Source organism: Esox lucius, chromosome 9 (genome assembly GCF_011004845.1).
Source record: "Esox lucius isolate fEsoLuc1 chromosome 9, fEsoLuc1.pri, whole genome shotgun sequence".
NCBI classification, from domain to species: Eukaryota; Metazoa; Chordata; class Actinopteri; order Esociformes; family Esocidae; genus Esox; species Esox lucius.
Window position 1 is genome coordinate 20,660,363 of NC_047577.1, and position 20,495 is coordinate 20,680,857.

At 40.6% G+C, this 20,495-nt stretch overlaps 1 protein-coding gene across 2 annotated transcripts in view; it reads left to right on the top strand.

Moving 5' to 3' along the window:
- LOC105029071 (nidogen-1) overlaps positions 1-20,495 on the top strand; it is a 54,330-nt gene that overhangs the window by 31,249 nt on the left and 2,586 nt on the right. The window contains exons 10-17 of one of the 2 annotated variants that reach the window (XM_034294014.1): positions 761-889; positions 1,328-1,471; positions 5,183-5,311; positions 12,122-12,364; positions 13,686-13,858; positions 15,208-15,334; positions 19,468-19,639; positions 20,314-20,471. In XM_034294014.1, coding sequence (XP_034149905.1) covers positions 761-889; positions 1,328-1,471; positions 5,183-5,311; positions 12,122-12,364; positions 13,686-13,858; positions 15,208-15,334; positions 19,468-19,639; positions 20,314-20,471 — 1,275 coding nt within the window. The remainder of the gene's footprint in view (positions 1-760; positions 890-1,327; positions 1,472-5,182; positions 5,312-12,121; positions 12,365-13,685; positions 13,859-15,207; positions 15,335-19,467; positions 19,640-20,313; positions 20,472-20,495) is intronic. The other variant, XM_034294015.1, reaches the window with a different exon arrangement.

Below are 20,495 nucleotides of genomic sequence, written 5' to 3' on the forward strand. Positions count from 1 at the left end.
TGCGGCGTATAGTCTGAGCACTGACAGGCTGAGCCCCCCACCCCTTCAACTTCTGCAGCAATGCTGGCAGCACTCATTCGTCTATTTCCCAAAGAAAACCTCTGGATATGACGACTGAACTTCTTTGGTCGACCATGGCAAGGCCTGTTCTGAGTGGAACCTGTCCTGTTAAACCGCTGTATGGTCTTGGCCACCGTGCTGCAGCTCAGTTTCAGGGTCTTGGCAATCTTCTTATAGCCTAGGCCATCTTTATGTAGAGCAACAATTCTTTTTTTTCAGATCCTCAGGCAGTTCTTTGCCATGAGGTGCCATATTGAACTTCCAGTGACCAGTATGAGGGAGTGTGAGAGCAATAACACCAAATATAACACACCTGCTCCCCATTCACACCTGAGACCTTGTAACACTAACGAGTCACATGACACCATATCAGTGTTATTATACAGATATCATTGATTAATCAGCATACAACCAGATTTGAAAGTGTTTCTTTATCATGCAATGGTAAATCTTATTGATGATTTGGTACTTCCAGTAAGTTGAGATGTTTTCACATAAGATGATGTGTCAATTACAGTAGGCTATTGTATATTGCTTTATATACTACAAATAACAGTAATTAAATTAATTTGATAAATATGGAATTAAATAATTACTAATACAGCGGTTGGTACAACTTTCAGTAAACATGAATCTAGTGCAAAGCTGTACACTTTTAATAGTTGAAATTACATTTTCATTAAATGTGCTTGTTTGGTAGACATTGATGAGTGCAGAGAGATCCCAGAGATCTGTGGGTCTCATGCCATCTGCAACAACCAACTGGGAACATTCCGCTGCGAGTGCGTGGATGGTTTCCAGTTCTCCAGCGATGGGAAGACCTGTGTTGGTATGTAGCGCAGGAAAAAGTAGGTTTGCAGCTGTGTGGGGTTCTTTGTTTGGTTAGCCCCCAAGAGAACTCTGTTGCACACAAGTTAACACACGCTGAAATGCACTGCAGCAGTTAACAGAATGGTTTACAGCGTCAATGGATTCATTGTAACCTCCAATGTGAGTGATTCCATGTTGTTTAAAATACTTTCTATGCAGTTTATCAATCTTTTGCTCTAATTAGACTATCAAGTTTCTATATTGTTTAAGAGAGCCTCTCTGCTGTGTCAATCAAACTGTTGTTTTCTTTAGTCTCTCCATCTGTCTACTCTTACATTTGCTACCCTAAAAAAGATTTTAGTTTCTTCAAACATTGGATTGGAGTATGTTATGTATGTGTTTTTAACTATTTCCGTCTCCACCAACTCTAAAATGTCCCTTCCTGTCTTCCTTCTAGAACTAAGCCAACCCATAAATCACTGTCAGAGGGGCACCGATAACTGTGACATCCCAGAGCGGGCACTTTGCAGCTACACAGGGGCTTCTTCATTCATTTGCTCTTGTCTGCCTGGCTTCGTGGGTGATGGTTATAATTGCCAGGGTAGGGTGACAGTCACTTCTCTATGTGTGTTTGAGTAGTTTGTGGAGTGTGTTTTGGCGGTAGCCACCCGCAGAAAAAAAACAATTACTATCTTATTCAGCTGTACCCTTTTACCATCCTGTTGTCAGAAGTTGAAGGACATTTTTATCCCTGCATGTAAAAACAAAGTCAAATACTTCTCCTTTGTAATTTAACAATTCCGTACCTATCCATTCTATAGCAATAATTTCTAAAAACTAAACTCGATGCAACTTAATTGTCTTTAGGTGATATATCTAGACTTACCTTGCATCTAGTTTAGTTTTCTCAGACTGGACTGCATAGCAGCAAAAGCTAAGAAAACATCTTCTTTAAATCTCTTTTCTGACTTTGAAATAAAGGTACAGGTGCTACAGTATAAGAGGTTGCACACCAACATTTTATTTTCTCACTTATGGGTTGCCTGAACAGTGAACATAAAAATGTTGCTAGAAAGAAAGGACTATTAGTACAAGTCAAGTTTATTTAGCTTACAGTGGATATAAAAATTCTACACACCCCTGTTAAAATGCTAGGTTTTTGTGATGTCAAAGAATGAGACAAAGATAAATCATGTCAGAACTTTTTCCACTTTTAATGTGACCTATAATGTGAAACAAACTGAAATGTTCAAGGGGGAAAAATAAAAACCTTACAATAACCTGGTTGCATAAGTGTGCACACCCTCTTATAACTGGGGATGTGGCTGTTTTCAGACTCATGTTAAACTCATTTTAAATGGAAGTATTACACACCTGCCATCTTTTAAAGTGACTCTGATTAATCACAAATAAAGTTCAGCTGTTCTAGTAGGATTTTCCTGACATTTGCTTAGTTGCATCTCAGAAAAAAAGCCATGGTCCGCAGAGAGCTTCCAAAGTATCAGAGGGATCTCATTGTTGAAAGATATCAGTCAGGAGAAGGGCTCAAAATAATTCCCACAGTCATCATCAACAGTCATCATCAGGTGGAAAAACATGGCACAACAGAGACATTACCAAGAACTGGACAAAATCTATTAAAAGACTGGAAGAAAACGGGTCAGGGAGGCTTCCAAGAGGCATACAGCAACATTAAAGGAACTGCCGGAATATCTGGCAAGTACTGGCTGTGTGCTACATATGACAACAATCTCCCATATTCTTCATATGAATGGGCTAAGGGGTGGGGTGGCAAGAGGGAAGCCTTTTCTTACAAAGAGAAACATCCAAGCCCGGCTGAAGTTTGCAAAAACAAACATCAAGTCCCCCAAAAGCACATGGGAAAATGTGTTATGGTCTGATGAAACCAAGGTTGAACATTTTGGCCATAATTCCGAAAGGTATGTTTGGCGCAAAAACAACACTGCACATCACCCAAAGAACACCATACCCACAGTGAAGCATGGTGGTGGCAGCATCATGCTTTGGGGCTTTTTTTTCTTCAGCTGGAACTGGGGCCTTAGTCAGGGTGGAGGGAATTATAAACAGTTCCAAATACCAGGCAATTTTGGCACAAAACCTTCCAGCATCCGTTAGAAAGATGAAGATCACCTTTCCGCACGACAACAACCCAAAGCACACATCCAAATCCACAAAAGCATGGCTTCACCAGAAAAGGTTTTACGTTTTGGAATGGCGCAGCCAGAGCCCAGACCTGAATACAATTGAACATCTGTGGGGTGATCTGAAGAGGGCTGTGCACAGGAGATGTCCTCTCAATCTGACAGATTTGGAGGGCTTTTGCAAGGAAGATTGGGCAAATATTGCCACGTCAAGATGTGCCATGCTAATAGACTCCTACCCAAAAAGACTGAGTGCTGTAATAAAATCAAAAGGTGCTTCAATAAAATATTAGTTTAAGGGTGTGCACACTTATGCAACCAGGTTATTGTGAGTTTATAATTTTTTATTTTTCCCCCTCAAAGATTTCAGTTTGTTTTTCAATTGAATTGTTCACGTTATAGGTCACATTAAAGGTTGAAAAAGTTATTTGTCTTATTCTTTTAAATTACAAGAACCTGGCATTTTAACAGGGGTGTGTAGACTTTTTATACCTACTATATGCAATTATTGTTGTTGTTCTGCAGAATGAATGATTTGTGTGTTCCATCTAGCCGACTCTTCAGCATCTTCTATACATCACAGATGACCTACAAATTATTAGAAAGGCTGTTCTTTTCACACAGTTTAACCTCTTTTGGGATGGTGCTTTAAGACTATGAAACCTAGTCTGACCTCGTCTGTATTTTCTACCAAAATGTCCCACCTGTCTCTGAAAAAGTGTTCATTGCACAATGCAGTATATGCCATCTTTCAACAGTGAAGCACCATTAATCCCCCATTGTTCTCTTCTGTTTGCAATGGGCATGAATTTAAAACCATTCTCAAAACATGTTTTACGATTTTATGATTAAACATGACTTGGCCCCTAGTTCATTTAGCAATGATTCATTTAGCCATACGCTGCCAAACTCCTTTTTTTTTTAATCTCACTCTAATTCCCTGACATGATTTATCTATGTTTTGTGGCATCTCTAGTCCCAAAATGTTTGAGAACCCTGGGCTGCCCAACCCTTTCCTGGGAGTTCTGACCGTTCTAGCTTTTCTCGCCCACCTGATTCTAATAATTAGCTGGATGTAAAGCTAAAAGAGGTTAGTCACAGCTGGGTCTGGAGAGTGATTCTACAGGAAGGTGAATCTCCAGAAACAGCAGACTTTGCTGTCCAACATGTAAAATACATTAGCATTTTGTTTTTCTTTGACAGGGGTCAGAGTCTGTGCCCTCCCCCTCCCCCTGGTACAGAAATACACACACCTCGTAGGTTAAAAAAAAACAGACCACGTCTTCTCTCTAAAATCTCCACTGGGTCTCTCTGTTGAATCCTTGTTGTAATTCAGCTTCACTGGGGCCTCTGTGAGCATAAGTGTGTCCACCTGGACAGGAAATGCTAAAACAAGATGGTCCTCCATCTGGCTAGTTCGTGAGTGAAATGTTTTATCCATCCGTCCTTATATTTTATTATTTTCCCCTCATTCGGGGCGACTTGGCCAGCCACCAAACTAGCGCTGTAGGAATTTGCAAATGTCCTTGTAGGATTTGTAGAAATATTTTTTCATTCATTGGCCTTAGATACTGTTGGAAAGCCTGGGAAATAAAATGTTTGTTAACCTGAAGAAGTGAGCTGAGTATATGAGTATATACACATCTTCAAGTTACCTTCAAAGAATGTAGTCAAATATAGTCAAAAACCTAAACGTGTGCAGTAGTTACTAGTTTTTATTAACTGTACTTTTTATAGGAATTGTTTATTTTGTTGTTAACCCCATCTAAGATCCAATCTATCATTGCATAACCAAGTGACATTTCAATATTGAACAGTATGTTTAACATTTAGTGTTGTGTTTTCAATTGATTCTTTATATTTCAGCTAGGGCTATATGCCACTTTCTCTTTCCAATATAGCAAAAAAAGGCATTAGGGTTAGAAATACATTATATGTATTACCAGCCATTGGTTTTGGTTAATTGTCTTAAGTCTTTTTGCTGAGAGAGCAGTCAGATGAATCTGACCCCATGCCACAACAGCAAGTGTTCAGGGGTTAACACTGGACCTATCTAGACCACATAATATTCCAATACTAGGTACCTTGCTTTCAGGTTAACTTCTGTGTCCTAACGGTATCTGATTGTCTTTTGTCTCTCATACCCATAGATATTGATGAATGTGAGCAAAGCCGCTGTCATCGGGATGCTGTCTGCTATAACTCTCAGGGCTCATTCACCTGTCAATGCCTCCCCAATTTCCATGGCAATGGTTTTCATTGTGCCCCTGGCTCCCCGGGTAAGTAACCACAGTGGTTTAGTTAAATAAATCACCCTTTGAGACTCAAAGTATTTTGAGGGAAACTTTTTGGGTCAGGTTCATTTGAAAATAAACAGACATTCATACATATTCAGGGTGCATTTTCAGTACAACTATATTTACATTAGCTATTGCAGATGTCCTCTTTAATGAGATGTTCTGGGGGAGAAAATCTAACCTTTGCCCCTCACAGGCTTCAGAAACAGGACAGAAACAGGGCTCCTACCCTTTGGGCTGTTCAGGCTTAGAAAATTGATACTCATAAGATTCACAGCAGCCAGTGGCAGTGTACTCCAAAATGTGTAAGGGAGGGAAATAAAAATTAATTCAATTGAAACCATAAAATGTTATGTGTTTCCAGAGCTATGTAAGTACCATATATTACATGGGTATAGTAAGATCTAGATCTCTCTTCAGTTGTCTTCCCTTCAAAATGTTCTGATAAGTGTGGACTAGTTAAACATTCTTATTTTTTTACTAGCAAACACAGTTGACAGTAGAACAAATTCTGTCTAAGAACTCCACTTTATCTGTCTCATTTCACCCAGCTGGAACGTGTAAATCTCCTAACTGTTTGGGAGAGGTAGGGAGGGACAGAAGGGAGAGAGGGACAGTGATAGTGAGGGATTTATCATCAAAGGAGTGCATAAAATACCAGCCAGGCTAGCTGAGACAGACTGTTTACATTGAATGTTCACCACAGCCAGTGTGGAGTGCAAAGTAAATACTAAATATACACTGCATTCTACATATTTAAACAGATGTGTCTGTATTGTTTCATTCCCTGGCTCAGAACAAGGGTTTCTTAAATCATATAAGCCTCCATATGACTGAGTGCTGAACTATGGAGCAGTTATAAATGAAGGGTGTGTGTTAGTTTCTTCTCTTCCCTCGTGAGATGGATACCATTCTAGAGGTTTGACATTTGACACTGCATCCTTCCTGTGTGTGGATGGGTACAACAACATGCAGCTGTTACGTAGCAGGGGGGAAATAGGAATGGATGGGGAGGTTGGTGTTGTCTCAGAAGATAAGATCCCCATGTGGAAAGATCCACATAACTGGCCGTTCTGCACACGATTTGGGCCAAAGGCCTGCAGCATTATACATGGATGCATTGTAACAGACCTAATTCTCTCACAGACTGAAAAGAGACTCTAGTTTCACATTATTCTATGTACACCAAGAAATACATAATAATTTAACACCTATCCCTGAACTGATGCTGACCACTTAATTGGAAACAAATGATCCAAACTTAATTGAAAAATAGCCATCTGAGGACTCAAGACTCATCTAAAGAAAATGAAAGGAAAAGCACTGGTGAAGACAACATTGACATACTACTAAAACAAACACTTGATGAATACATTCGCTTGTTGATTTCAGCATGTAATGTTCAACGCTTGCCAGTCTGCTCACACAACGCATGTTGGTTTCACCATCTTATGGACGAGCACACAGGCCCATGTTCTCAAGGACGGCGGGCCCTGCCAAGCTGTCACGTCCCGGCTGTGCCCCTAGCCATCTCTGCGCTGGGCTCGGGGCATAGCCGGGACAGGACAGGAGGTGGCCTTTAGCCACCTCTACTCCTTTTTTTGGTTTCCCCAATTGGAGGCAGGTGTTAGTTATTGCCTCCAATTGGGGACCCTATTTAAGTTTAGTTTGTTAGGCCCCAAGGCGTGGTTCATTTTGGTTTTGTGTATCCTGTGTAAGGAAGACCCACGTCACTGGTTGCTGCCTTTTTGTTTGTTGGAGTCCTTCTTTCTTTTGTTTGATTAAAAATGGATTACCTTCCCTACCTCTACTCTGCGCCTGTGTCCTTTCCATCCCACGACCGTGACACAAGCCATGAGCCCAGTGTATCATATCCACCATTCCCTGTGTTAGTGAGCGCCCTGGGGCCAGTTGTGTTTTTTGCTTATTAAAATTTGGTTTAATAATGTTAGAAAATAGAGTACAGTAGGTATTTACTGTGCTATAATCCTTAATTGTCTTGCACCCCTGTGACTACATTTTAAACCACATGCCTGGAGTTACCCCATCCATCCTTTGCCATGAGCCGCTCATGCCACGAGTTAACATGTAGAAGAATAACTTCTGAACTATCCAATCAGGATTAAGCTACCTGTTCCTTCTCATCCTCTAGATTAAACTCATCCTGCTTGCACTGCCTGACTCTACAACATTATGTCAGAAACCACTAGCCCAATTGTTATGTATGTTGGGTGAATATTCTGTTTTGCTCTAGAAAAAATTCCATAATAAACATACATTATTGGCCAGATGGTGGAACTATAACAAGCTATTGACAATGTATACTTGGCAAGTTCACACCTCTCAATGCATTGCATAAGTCCCTTTCCAGACAGGGACAAAGTTTTGTCATTTTTCTCATGGATAAGATTTATTTGCAGCCATTTAGAAAATTGGTAAAACACTTTACATGCTAGTCCTCTTGCACCAAATGACACAGGACTGCATGAAACTATCTATGGACAAAAATAGCTCAACTTACACTCAACTAATTCACGTAAACAGAATGAGAACATGGATCCATCATGCCTTGTTACCACTGTGAAGGCTGGTGGTGGTGGTGTAATGGTGTGGGGGATGTTTTCTTGGCACACTTTATGCCCCTTAGGGCCAATTGGGCATCGTTTAAATGCCACGGCCTACCTGAGCATTGTTTCTGACCATGTCCATCCCTTTATGACCACCATGTACCCATCCTCTGATGGCTACTTCCAGCAGGATAATGCACCATGTCACAAAGCTCGAATCATTTCAAATTGGTTTCTTGAACATGACAATGAGTTCACTGTACTGAAATGGCTCCCACAGTCACCAGATCTCAACCCAATAGAGCATCTTTTGGATGTGGTGGAACAGGAGCTTCGTGCCCTGGATGTGCATCCCACAAATCTCCATCAGGTGCAAGATGCTATCCTATCAATATGGGCCAACATTTCTAAAGAATGCTTTCAGCACCTTGTTGAATCAATGCCACATAGAATTAAGGCAGTTTTGAAGGCGAAAGGGGGTCAAATACAGTATTAGTATGGTGTTCCTAATAATACTTTAGGTGAGTGTATTTTTCTGATAAGTACCTAAATTAATCAACCAATACACTATCAACCAATACACATTGACATGCAGATACATTGGTCAATGATATTCGTATTCTACTAAAATGTGGTACACATCTTGCATGTAAGGATGTACTGTTCCATAAATATCCCCTGACATTTGTCTGATACCAGACAAAAATACAGGATATGGTATCGGTGACAGTCTATATAATGAGCCATGCCATGAAACAGATTATCCCAATGTGCCAAAAACAAATGAGTTGTTGATTACAGGCAGACCTGAAATGAGCTATGCATTCAGGAATTACTTTGCACTTGATACACCCACTAGTAAAACTGGTAGTTGCAAACTTTGCAAAGCTAGCAAGCTTGCTAACAATACCTAACGCAAGCCTAATGGAGAATACAACACTGCTAAGTTGGTTAACGCTAGCTAACGTCAGCTGTTTTGCCCTAACACAAATCCTAAATTGCTGGCCCTCAACCTCCCACTCCACACGATGTACAATCAGGGGTTGGTGAGCTGTCCCACTGTTGCTAGCCATAGCCTCCTGCTGCCCTGAAGACATCACCATGCCAGCCAGGATGCCTGCAAGTCCCGGGTTCCCTTGGTTTTTAACAATGTGTGGTACAGACAGGGAGGCTACCAGTTGTTCTGGTTTAGGTTCAAGGAATTCTACCATGCCTGTAAACCTGCCACAGAGACAGTTCATCAACCACTGAAGATCCTCCTCTGAGGGTTATCTGGACAGAAGTTTATAGGTATCAGCCGTGTCCACAGCTTTCACATTGTAAGAAGTTAATGGCCTTTTCCATTCACAGTCCATGTCTGTTTTCTTTCCTGCGTTATCCCAACAACTAAACTGTTTTGTCACATATTAACATCACGCCAAGATTGAATATTTCGTTAGACACCATTAAGCATTGAGTTAAACTGAGTAACATTTCTTAGTAAGTTTACCTCCACCACACATAGCATCTATGAAATGTATGACTTTTGCCACTGGCCGTTTTATAAGCTTATTAGCCATTTGTGAATGACATTGATACAATAACTACTGTATCAATATACAGTAGGTGACGATAACAGACTTCTTCGTCAAGTGAAAAGACGTGTAGCCAGTATATAGGTGATGATAACTGACTTTTTCGTCAACTGAAAAGAGGAGATAATCGTTAGTCAGCGCAATCTTTGTCTCTACTGAACAAATCCTAATATCCCTAAGAACTGTTTTATTTTAGGCTTCCTATTACGTAGCTTCATTAGGTTGTAACTAACAAAGCTTTTGTCTGTCCTGAACAAATCCTGAGGCATAATGTGTTACTTTACTTCAGGGAATTGTAGTCTTATTAGGTTTGCTTTGTTGCTAATTAGCATGTACATGTTTGTAGGGGTAATTTAAACAAATAGGTTGACATTTGTCACCTTGTTCTGACGGCGAGGTGGCGTAAGTCTACATGAAACACAAACCTTATTTGAAGTGATTCTAAAATCCCTTATGGGAAAAATGAATGGGGAAAACGCGAAACAAATTAGCCAGTATAGCATTGCTAGGTTTTATGAGGATTAGGACGCATCAACTATTTTGGTCTATTGGGAAAACGTTTTAACGTAATTTCTAATCTCCAAATACTTTGTCAATCATAATGTGATTAACATGCCAGTTCACTTGGAATTTTATGATTTTAACCAATACCAATGAGGAAATGCTTGTAGAAAATTTAAGGAAAACTGTCAGTTTGTCACATCCCTAGTTTTCACTACATTCTGTCCACTACATATTCCCTTTGCCATTAAACATTGCTGTAGAATTTCCATAAATAAACTTACCATTGAGTGTCCATGGAGTTTATTTGACTTATTTCTGACAAGATTTGATGTTGTTAAATTATGTAAGAATGGTAAGATCTTAGGTTCAATCTTAGATTAATATTTATGTAGCTGTTAAAAAAGTTGTATGACATTCATGTACCAGAATTATGGCAATTATGTCAACAAAATGAAAATGGCAGTATGTATGTGTTTTCAGCAGATACTCAAAATGTCAGAACTCTTGATCTGTATGGACAATGAACAAGTGGTATCGGTGCATTCCTAGTTATAAAAACATTCCTTTTGACCACATGGTGGCACTGTAACAGGTACATGTTTATCTCTTGATCTGTTTGACTCAGTGATTAGATTTGGCACACAAGCTCAGGGACGTTTGTCTAGCTAACCCACACAATATCTCTAAAACCTCTGGCAGGATTTTGACTGAACTTGGTAAATCATGTGGCTTATCATGGAGATCCAACATTTATAAATTACACTGATTCAGTGCAGTGCATTATTCATTTGGTACATGTTTTCTGTGGCATTGTTTTCTATAGGCTTTAGATTTCATGTCACATACTGAAGCCTTGGGGTGTTTGTAAATTGGCATCCTCCCCAGGTGTTACCTCTTTTTTCAAGTCCAATCCAGACATCAACTGCATGTATGTACTCCACCACACTAATTATAGCTCCTTCTATGCCTTTACAGTTTTACAATATGTTTTTGTCTTGTTTGAGCTGTCTGAAAAGAGGCATTTTTTGTCTTCCTTTGTCTGAACTTGTAGTAGAAACTGGTAATGTCTGTACTCTGTGAGAGTTGACTTCATCTCAATGGATTTTGATTTATCTGACAACTGCTTTGATCTTTGCATCATCTGAGTCAAAAATTCCCATTGTTGATGATTCACCTTCTTCTGGTGGCTTTTGTTGACTGTTGCACTCAGATGCTCTATGTTGCTGAACTTTAAGTTTGTTATGACTAGACTGTGTTAGCCAGACAGCTACGCTGGGAAGTTTTCTAGGGAAGCTCTATTTAACTGTGTCCCCATTTCAGAATAACATTTAAAAAGATCTACATTGGAACTCATCTTTTGCTCTCTTCTTATTCCATATTTTGTACTTTAGTAGTGAGCAAATAACTTTAGTTTTGAATTGCCATGTGGTACATTAAGGAAATTATATTGAAATCAAAGCCTAAGCTATACAACACTTCTACATTACTGTGTAAAAGTAAAAGGCACCTTAAAGTCGAACTAAGACCATTTATTTGGGTAATAAGGATTTTGATTAAAAACACTAAATATAATATTCACTGATCAGCCATAACATCATGACCACTGACAGGTGAAGTGAATAACACTGATAATCTCATTATCATGGCACCTGTCAGTGGGTGGGATTTATTAGGCAGCAAGTGAACATTCTGTCCTCAAAGTTGATGTGTTAGAAGCAGGAAAAATGTGCCCTGCCATTAATCAAAAATGGTTCAGGAATGGTTTGAGGAACACAACAATGAGTTCAAAGTGTTGACTTGGCCTCCAAATTCCCAAGATCTCAATCCAATTGAGCATCTGCGGGATGTGCTGGATAAACAAGTGCGATCCACGGAGGCCTCCGCGTAACAGCTTATAGGACTTAAAGGATCTGCTGCTAACGTATTGGTGCCAGATTGCACAGCACACCTTCAGAGGTCTAGTGGAGTCCATGCCTCGACAGGTCAGGGCTGTTTTGGCGGCAAAAGAGGGACCTTACAATATTAGGCAGGTGGTCATAATGTTATGGCTGATCGGTGTATGTACTGTACATAAACAAAGATACATACATTATTTCTTTGTCCTCTAATTTGTTTATCTCTCTCATGCCATCTTTGTTTCATTCCAGAGCGTGAGAAGACGCAGTGCGAGCGCGACAGAGAGATTATCCAGGCATCCTACAACACACCTTCTTTTCCGGTTTCCTTCTTCCGTCCACGCCCTGCCACTGGCCAGTATGTTCCCACCTGTGACCATCATGGTGCTTATGAGCCCACTCAGTGTCATGATAGCATAAGGCAGTGCTGGTGTGTGGATAGCAATGGCCAGGAGATCCCCAACACCAGAACTGGTCCTGGCCAAAGACCATTGTGTAAGTAACTTCCTAAAAAGGGTGGAGGGGCCGACTGGTCATCCCTCGCTGGTACCTGAATATTCATATTAGGAAAAATTATGTTTTATCCATTATACAACAATTGCACTAGCATTCAATACAGTAGGAACTCACTGGTAATGGACTGGTTTAATCAAATTTGTTTTCACAGCAGTTTACTAACCACAATTCTGTTAAAACATCTTGGAAAATACTTTTTTTCTATAAAGGAATTTTGCTAATTTTCTTTTTTTTTCAGTCAATGTTTGACATACGTCAAATGATATTCTTCAGTTTTTTCATTGATTTCTTGTTATTTAATTACTCATTGAATTGCATGAAATCTAGAAGTTGATCTGACCTCTCTGCCCAATAGGAAATTAAATTGTTTCCAATAAAACAGAATGCAATGATGTGCAAACCATTTAATCCCTATATTTAATTGGAAATAGTACAAAGACAACATATGAAATGTTTAAACTGAGAAATGTTATTGTTTTTTGAATAATATATGCCCATTTTGAATTTGATTCCAGCAACATGTTTTCAAAAAAGTTATTTACCACTGTGTTGCATCTTCTTTTAACAATGCTCTTTAAGCATTTAGAAACTGAGGAGACCCATTGCTGTAGTTTTGAAAGTGAAATGTTTTTCAGTTCTTGCCTAATATAGGATTTTGGCTGCAGTTTGGGGTTGACATAATTGTCATTTAATAATGCGCCAATGTTTTCAATGGGTGACAGGTCTGGACTGCAGGAAGGCCAATTTAGCACCCAAACTCTTTTTCTATGGAGCCATGCTGTTGTAATAAGTGCAGAATGTGGTTTGGCATTGTCTTGCTGATATAAGCAAGGCCGTCCCTGAAAAAGACCTGGTCTGGAAGGCAGCATTGGTTGCTCCAAAACCTCTATATATTGTTCAGCATTAATGGTGGCTTCACAGAAGTCCAAGTCACTACTACCATGTGCACTAATGCTATCATGGATGCTGGCTTTTGAACGGCGCACTGATAACAAGCCGGTTGGTTCCGTTCCTCTTTAGTCCAGAGGACACGGTGTCCGTGATTTTCGGCCTTGTCCCTTGCTTACAGAGATTTCTCTGGATTCTCTTAATCTTATAATGATGGTATGATATCCCCAAACTCTTTGCAGTTTTAGAGATTAGAAATGTTCTTTTGAGAAACTTTATTCTTAAATTGTTGCACTATTTGCCTGCGGTCATTCACAGAGTGGTGAACCCCTTCCCATCTTTACTTCTGAAAGACTCATGCTCTCCAGAATGCTCTTCTGGGGTTGTAATTTCACCTGTCATCCCTTAAAAGGTATTGACCACAGAGTGGTTCCTCCCCCAATCGGTCCCACCCCAAGGCCGGATGTCTCTCCCGTGGCTCCAGGGACCCACCTGTTATTTTCCCAGAGTGGGAAGATCGAGCACATCCCACTGGATGGATACAGTCTGAAGAAACAAGAGGCCAAAGCTCTGCTGCACCTGCCTGTGAGGCTCCACCTTTACGCATCTCACATTACCTTAGCCACTCGGTTAGCCAGTCAGATATTTAACCAGTCATTCACTGCATTATTTTATACAATTGGTAAGTTACTTATAGACAAACAATCTTTTGTGTTCTCTCTTCATTGAGTTAGTGATCCAAAATCAATCCAAGCCTGTCCTCTGCACTCTCAGAGCTGTCTTCCCAGAACCCCAGTCTTAAAATGAAAAAAGGCAGATTCAATTAGTACTGTTTAACTATTCCATTGGTTGGACAGAGGGTTTGTTGATGGATTTTTTGGGTCCATAGACCCTACTCTCTGGAATACCCCAAAGGCCATGTGAACAATCTTCTGATTGTGTCACAGCAGCAGAGTTGACTATAATTGTACTCAGTCTTCTCGCATCTATTGTATGCTCACTAGTGTGGAATGGCCTGACAGGACATACTGTATAACTAAACATGATGTACAACGGAATTTTTCTTCAAAGACTTTCATTGTTTGGCTAGTTGCATTCTGCAGTGTTGTTGAACCACATCTGTCAAATGTTGCAAGCTTAATATTAGGAGTATCAAAGTAGGTCCCATTCAGCTGGCAACGTGAATGTGAATAATCTAGAAAAAAAGCTACATATTTTATAGCATTAAGATGTCCTGAGAACAGGGGCTCTATTGAGTGTGTTGGTGTCTTATAATTCTCTGTATTCTGACGATCACATGGTTTTCCAGTAGCTTATATGAAAAGAAAGCTTAAGGCGTATTTTCGTAGAAATCTAAAGTCAGAACCCTTTAAGGCAGGTAAGATAGAGATCAAAATACTCGAACACTAATACAGTTTGTAAATATTTGTAAATAGAGACAAAGACACTAACACAAGATCAGTGACATTCTGTCTGCCGTACAGTTCAGAAGCACCTCCTTTCGTATGAACAAGAAGGTGGGACCACATCTTACAAAATAACTGACCTTTGATCAATGACTATGGTCTCAATCAGCCTAATCTAGATTCTTTGATTTATTTTTGCTCTGTATTAGCACATCTAGCATTGTCCTACTGTCTAAATACATGAATTCAGTATTTTACACAGTATCAACACAGTAAGTAGCTAGTGATTTTTCACTATCCTATTCAATGGTATAATTAATCAATACATCAGCTCAGTACATTTCTGTAATAGTATTGACCAGTATTCTATATTAAAAAACATCCTCCAGATGAACAACACACCACACCATGGTTCACAGGGCAACGTAGATTTGATTTATTCCATATGTCACTGTATTGTGTCATTAACTGTCCAGATTGAAATAAACTAATGAATGAAAACCCTTGTTCTCTGTGTGTTGCCTCCAGGACAGAGTGGTAGTTGCTGTAGCCTACGACTGCTTGGAGAAGATGGTCTACTGGACAGAAATTACAGGGCCCTCTATCAGCAGGGCTAACCTTGAGGGGGGCGACACCAACTCTCTTGTCACTACTGGTGAGCAGTTAACATGTCTATTGCAATGTCTATCTCTTATGACAAATAGTGATTACCAGAACCATACAGGTGCTGGTCATAAAATTTGAATATCATCAAAAAGTAGATTTATGTCAGTAATTCCATTCAAAAAGTAAAACTTGTATATTATATTCATTCATTGCACACAGACTGATATATTTCAAATGTTTATTTCTTTTAATTGTGATGATTATAACTAATTATAACTATAACTAATGAAAATCCCAAATTCAATATCTCAGAAAATTAGAATATTACTGAAGACCAATACAAAAAAAGGATTTTTAGAAATGTTGGCCAACTGAAAAGTATGAACATGAAAAGTATGAGCATGTACAACACTCAATACTTAGTTGGGGCTCCTTTTGCCTGAATTACTGCAGCAATGCGGCGTGGAGTGGAGTCGATCAGTTTGTGGCACTGCTCAGGTGTTTTGAGAGCCCAGGTTGCTCTGATAATGGCCTTCAGCTCTTCTGCATTGTTGGGTCTGGCGTATCGCATCTTCCTCTTCACAATACCCCAAAGATTTTCTATAGGGTTAAGGTCAGGGGTGTTTGCTGGCCAATTAAGAACAGGTACTGGTAGCTGTGGCACTGTGTGCAGGTGCCAAGTCCTGTTGGAAAATGAAATCTGCATCTCCATAAATTTGGTCAGCAGCAGGAAGCATGAAGTGCTCTAAGACTTCCTGGTAGACGGCTGCGTTGACCTTGGGCGTCAGAAAACCCAGTGGACCAACACCAGCAGATGACATGGCACCCCAAACCATCACTGACTGTGGAAACTTTACACTGGACTTCAAGCAATGTGGATTCTGTGCCTCTGCTCTCTTCCTCCAGACTCTGGGACCTTGATTTCCAAAGGAAATGCAAAATGTACTTTCATCAGAGAACATAACTCAGCAGCAGTCCAGTCCTTTTTGTCTTTAGCCCAGGCGAGACGGTTCTGATGCTGTGTTTTGTTCAAGAGTGGCTTGACACAAGTACGCGACAGCTGAAACCCATGTCTTGCATACGTCTGTGCGTGGTAGTTCTTGAAGAACTGACTCCAGCTGCAGTCCACCCTTTGTGAATCTCCCCCACATTTTTGAATGGGTTTTGTTTCACAATCCTCTCCAGGGTGCGGTTATCCCTATTGCTTGTACACTTTTTTCTACCACATCGTTTCCTTCCCTTCGCCTCTCTATTAATGTACTTGGACACAGAGCTCTGTGAACAGCCAGCCTCTTTAGCAAGGACCTTTTGTGTCTTGCCCTCCTTGTGCAAGGTGTCAATGGTTGTCTTTTGGACACCTGTCAAGTCAGCATGTAGACAACATGATTGTGTTGCCTACAGAACTAGACTGAGAGACCATTTAAAGGCCTTTGCAGGTGTTTTGGGTTCATTAGCTGATTAGAGTGTGGCACCAGGTGTCAATATTGAACCTTTTCACAATATTTAAATTTTCTGAGATACTGAATTTGGGGTTTTCATTAGTTGTCAGTTGTAATCATCAAAATTAAAAGAAATAAACACTTGAAATATATCAGTCTGTGAGGAATGAATGTATACATTATACAAGTTTCACTTTCTGAATGGAATTACTGAAATAAATCTACTTTTTTATGATATTCAAATTTTATGACCAGCACCTGTATATTTGAATAAATACACGGCTCTGGTGAACACTGTTGGGTGAATTTATTTTGCCAATATTTTAGTATCCCTTTAGAAACATTAAATCCGAGGTTAAGAAAAACCTTAAACCTTCAATTTATTGGTCAAAACCTCCACTAACATAATATTTTGACCTGTGCAAAAGGCGATGAAAAAATGATGGATTGCTTTCCATGATCCTGTTAGTCTCAGTCTGTAATTGCATGAAATTGAAAGTTAGGGCACCCAGATGCTAGTATTTTTAGACTGGGAAAGTAGAAAATGTTTCCATTGAAATTCTTTTTTGTTCTCAGATTTTGGACCTGTATTTGCCACTGTACAGTTTTTATGGTACTATAGAGTCAAGAAGTCCCATCTTTTTGTATACCATGTGATCTAATCATATACTATGACACCTCCTTTACATAAAACTAATCTGGAATATTTCACACAAAATTAAGGATGCATTTGTTTCTGTCAAGTGTTTATACTCGACATGTAATACACAAAGTACCTCCTACATTATCTGTTAAGCCTAACTGTTACTGATGTTTGTTTATTCTAAAATGGGATCGGATTTGTTCATTTGAATGTCCTGCTCATTTTATCTTTTTAACAGGAATTGCTTGATTCAAGTCAAGATTCAGCCATTAAACACTTAGCTTACCTGAACCAATGCTAGCTAAAAACAGGCACATGCACAGGTAAGGCTCAACCTGTGCAGAGCACATGCCCCTTTGCCATCTAGTGCTCTTTCTAGTTTTCTTTCTAGTTGACATGTGCCGTCCGTTTTGGTGACGTGTGTCGGCGCATACCGACGGATATAGGTTGTCCATCTTTTGTATGCGCGTCACTCACTCCGATGGGCATGCGCCCTTCCGTTTTTTATCGCACGTCACTCGCTCAAACACATCGTTTGTCATGTGAGCCCACAGCTCCACCCAGTTCTTTAGATTCGGCACATGCCCCTCGGAAGGTCTGTGCAGGGTACTGGCTAAAACACATAATGAGAATGTATGATCATGTACATCAGAATCATCAAAATGTTACATATTTCACATAACTTCCATAGTTTTTTGTTAGCAAACCTGAAGCATGGTTTTAAAAAAATTCCCCATAGACTACACTGCTCACAAAATTAAGGGAACATTAGCGATTGAGAATCAGTGTCACCTGTTTTGGTGCCAAAACCGGTGCATTGGAGACGTGCAACAGCAAGACAACCCCCAAAAAGGGAATGGCCACAGACAATTGCTCTCTCCTTATCCTTCCTGACTGATTCTTCTCTAGTTTTGCGTTTGGCTTGTGTCCTTGTCACTACTGATAGCATGAGGCAGTACCTGCAGCCCATTCAGGTTGCACATGTAGTCCACATCCGCCAGGATGGCACATACATATGTGCCATCACAAGAAGGATTGCTGTGTCTCCTAGTACAGTCTCAAGAGCATGGAGGAGATACCAGGAGAAAGGCCATTACACAAGGAGAACTGGACAGGGCCGTAGAAAGGCATCAACCCAGCACAAGGACCAGTATCTGCTGCTTTGTGTGAGGAGGAACAGGAGGAGCACTGCCAGAGACCTACAAAATGACATCCAGCAGGATACTGGTGTGAATGGTTCTGACCAAACTGTCAGAAACCGATTCCATGAGGGTGGCATGAGGGCCCGACATCCTCTAGTGGGACCTGTGCTCACAGCCCTGCACCGTGTATCGTGATTGGCATTTGCCAGAGAACACCAGAATTGGCAGGTCCGCCACTGGCGCCATGTTCTCTTCACAGATGAGAGCAGGTTCACATTGAGCACGTGACAGACGTGAAAGATATGCTGCCAACCACATCATTCAGCATGACCGGTTTGACGGTGAGTCAGTGATGGTCTGGGGAGGCATATACTTGGAAGGTCGCACAGATGCCCTGATCCAGGTCTGGGAGAAAATCCGCCAGGACACTATCCGCCGTCTCATCAGGAGCATGCCCAGATGATTTTGAGAGTGCATACAGGCATGTGGGGGCCACACTACTGAGTCACATTATGAGTTGCCTTGACGAAATTCAAGTTGGAACAGCCTGTGATTTAAATGGTTTAATTAGATTTTTGGTGTGAGTTTAAATCCAGCCCTTAAATGGTTGGTGGTTTTTGTTTCCATTGACCGTTGTTACTTCATTTTGTTCTCAATGAATTACAGAATGTACAGTAAAGATTTTGATCTTTAATATATTTAGTTTGGGACCTGAAGTGTGATTTATGTGTTCCCTTAATTCTTTTGAGCAGTATACTATCAGGATGAGGAATGTCTAACATCAAGATAAAAGTGAAAGATCCCAGAGGGCAGTTTAACGTTTCATCCCGGATAATCCCTGAAAAATCTGTAGTTTCCGTCTGAAAGACCTGTTGCATCTGCTTGTAAGGCCCGATCTTGACACATCTCTGCACACCTCACATCATGTCTAGAATGACTCTTTGACTCTCCTCCTTAGACCTGGAGAGCCCAGAGGGTTTGGCAGTCGACCATCTGGCCCGGCTAATGTTCTGGACCGACTCAATGAAGAACAGCATAGAGGTGGCCAAACTTGATGGGAGCCAGCGCCGCGTCCTCTTTGACACTGACCTAGTCAACCCACGGCCTGTCGTCGCGGACCCTTCCTATGGGTAAGTGTCTGTGGACAACGTGTTTGGTTTCTCATTAACGAAGTGGTTTGTTTTTAGTGCTGTAGGGGCATGTGACAGGGCTAGCTTTACAAGTGTTAAAACGTGTTCAAAACTACTTCATTTATTTAAAACTGCTGCAGCCGAACAAGTTAAAACCACACAACTTGCGGGTGAAAGTGGATCTGGCTTACCATTGTCAAATAAACCCCCCCCCCCACCACACATTTGGGCACAACATTTTTTATTTTACCAGAGGATGCATTATTTTACAATTTACATCTAGCCAAGTAGTTTTTTGCACCAATGGGCATTTCTTTTGGTTTGTCACTCCCGAAAACTAGCATGTCATGCTTTGTTCAACATTAGCTATCTAGAGCCTTGCAACAGTGTGTGACTGTCTGGAACTTCAGGAGGCTCTGCAGTTAGGCAGAAGAGGAAGGGTCGTCCATTGCCACATAAACCAGACCTCTACAATCTTGAAATGAGACTTCAAACTTTAACCTTAACCATACTTTAACCATATTTTTGTTCTCAAAATGTTAGGGAGGGAATCCAAAGGGAACTGAGACTGAGCAGACCTGCAACATTAAAAGGAGCTTTGAAAAATGCTGTTGGTTTAAATGTGTGGTTCTTAGCATTGTGATGTGAATATCTTTTTCTGGCTTGTTGTCCAGGCGACTCTACTGGGCAGACTGGAACAGAGAAGGTCCCAAGATTGAGATGTCCAACATGGACGGAACTGACAGGACTGTCTTGGTTAAGGATGACTTGGCGCTGCCAAATGGCCTGACCTATGACTCTGAGAGCCAGCAGCTGTGTTGGGCTGATGCAGGTGTTGTTAAAATCTGTGCTAAGC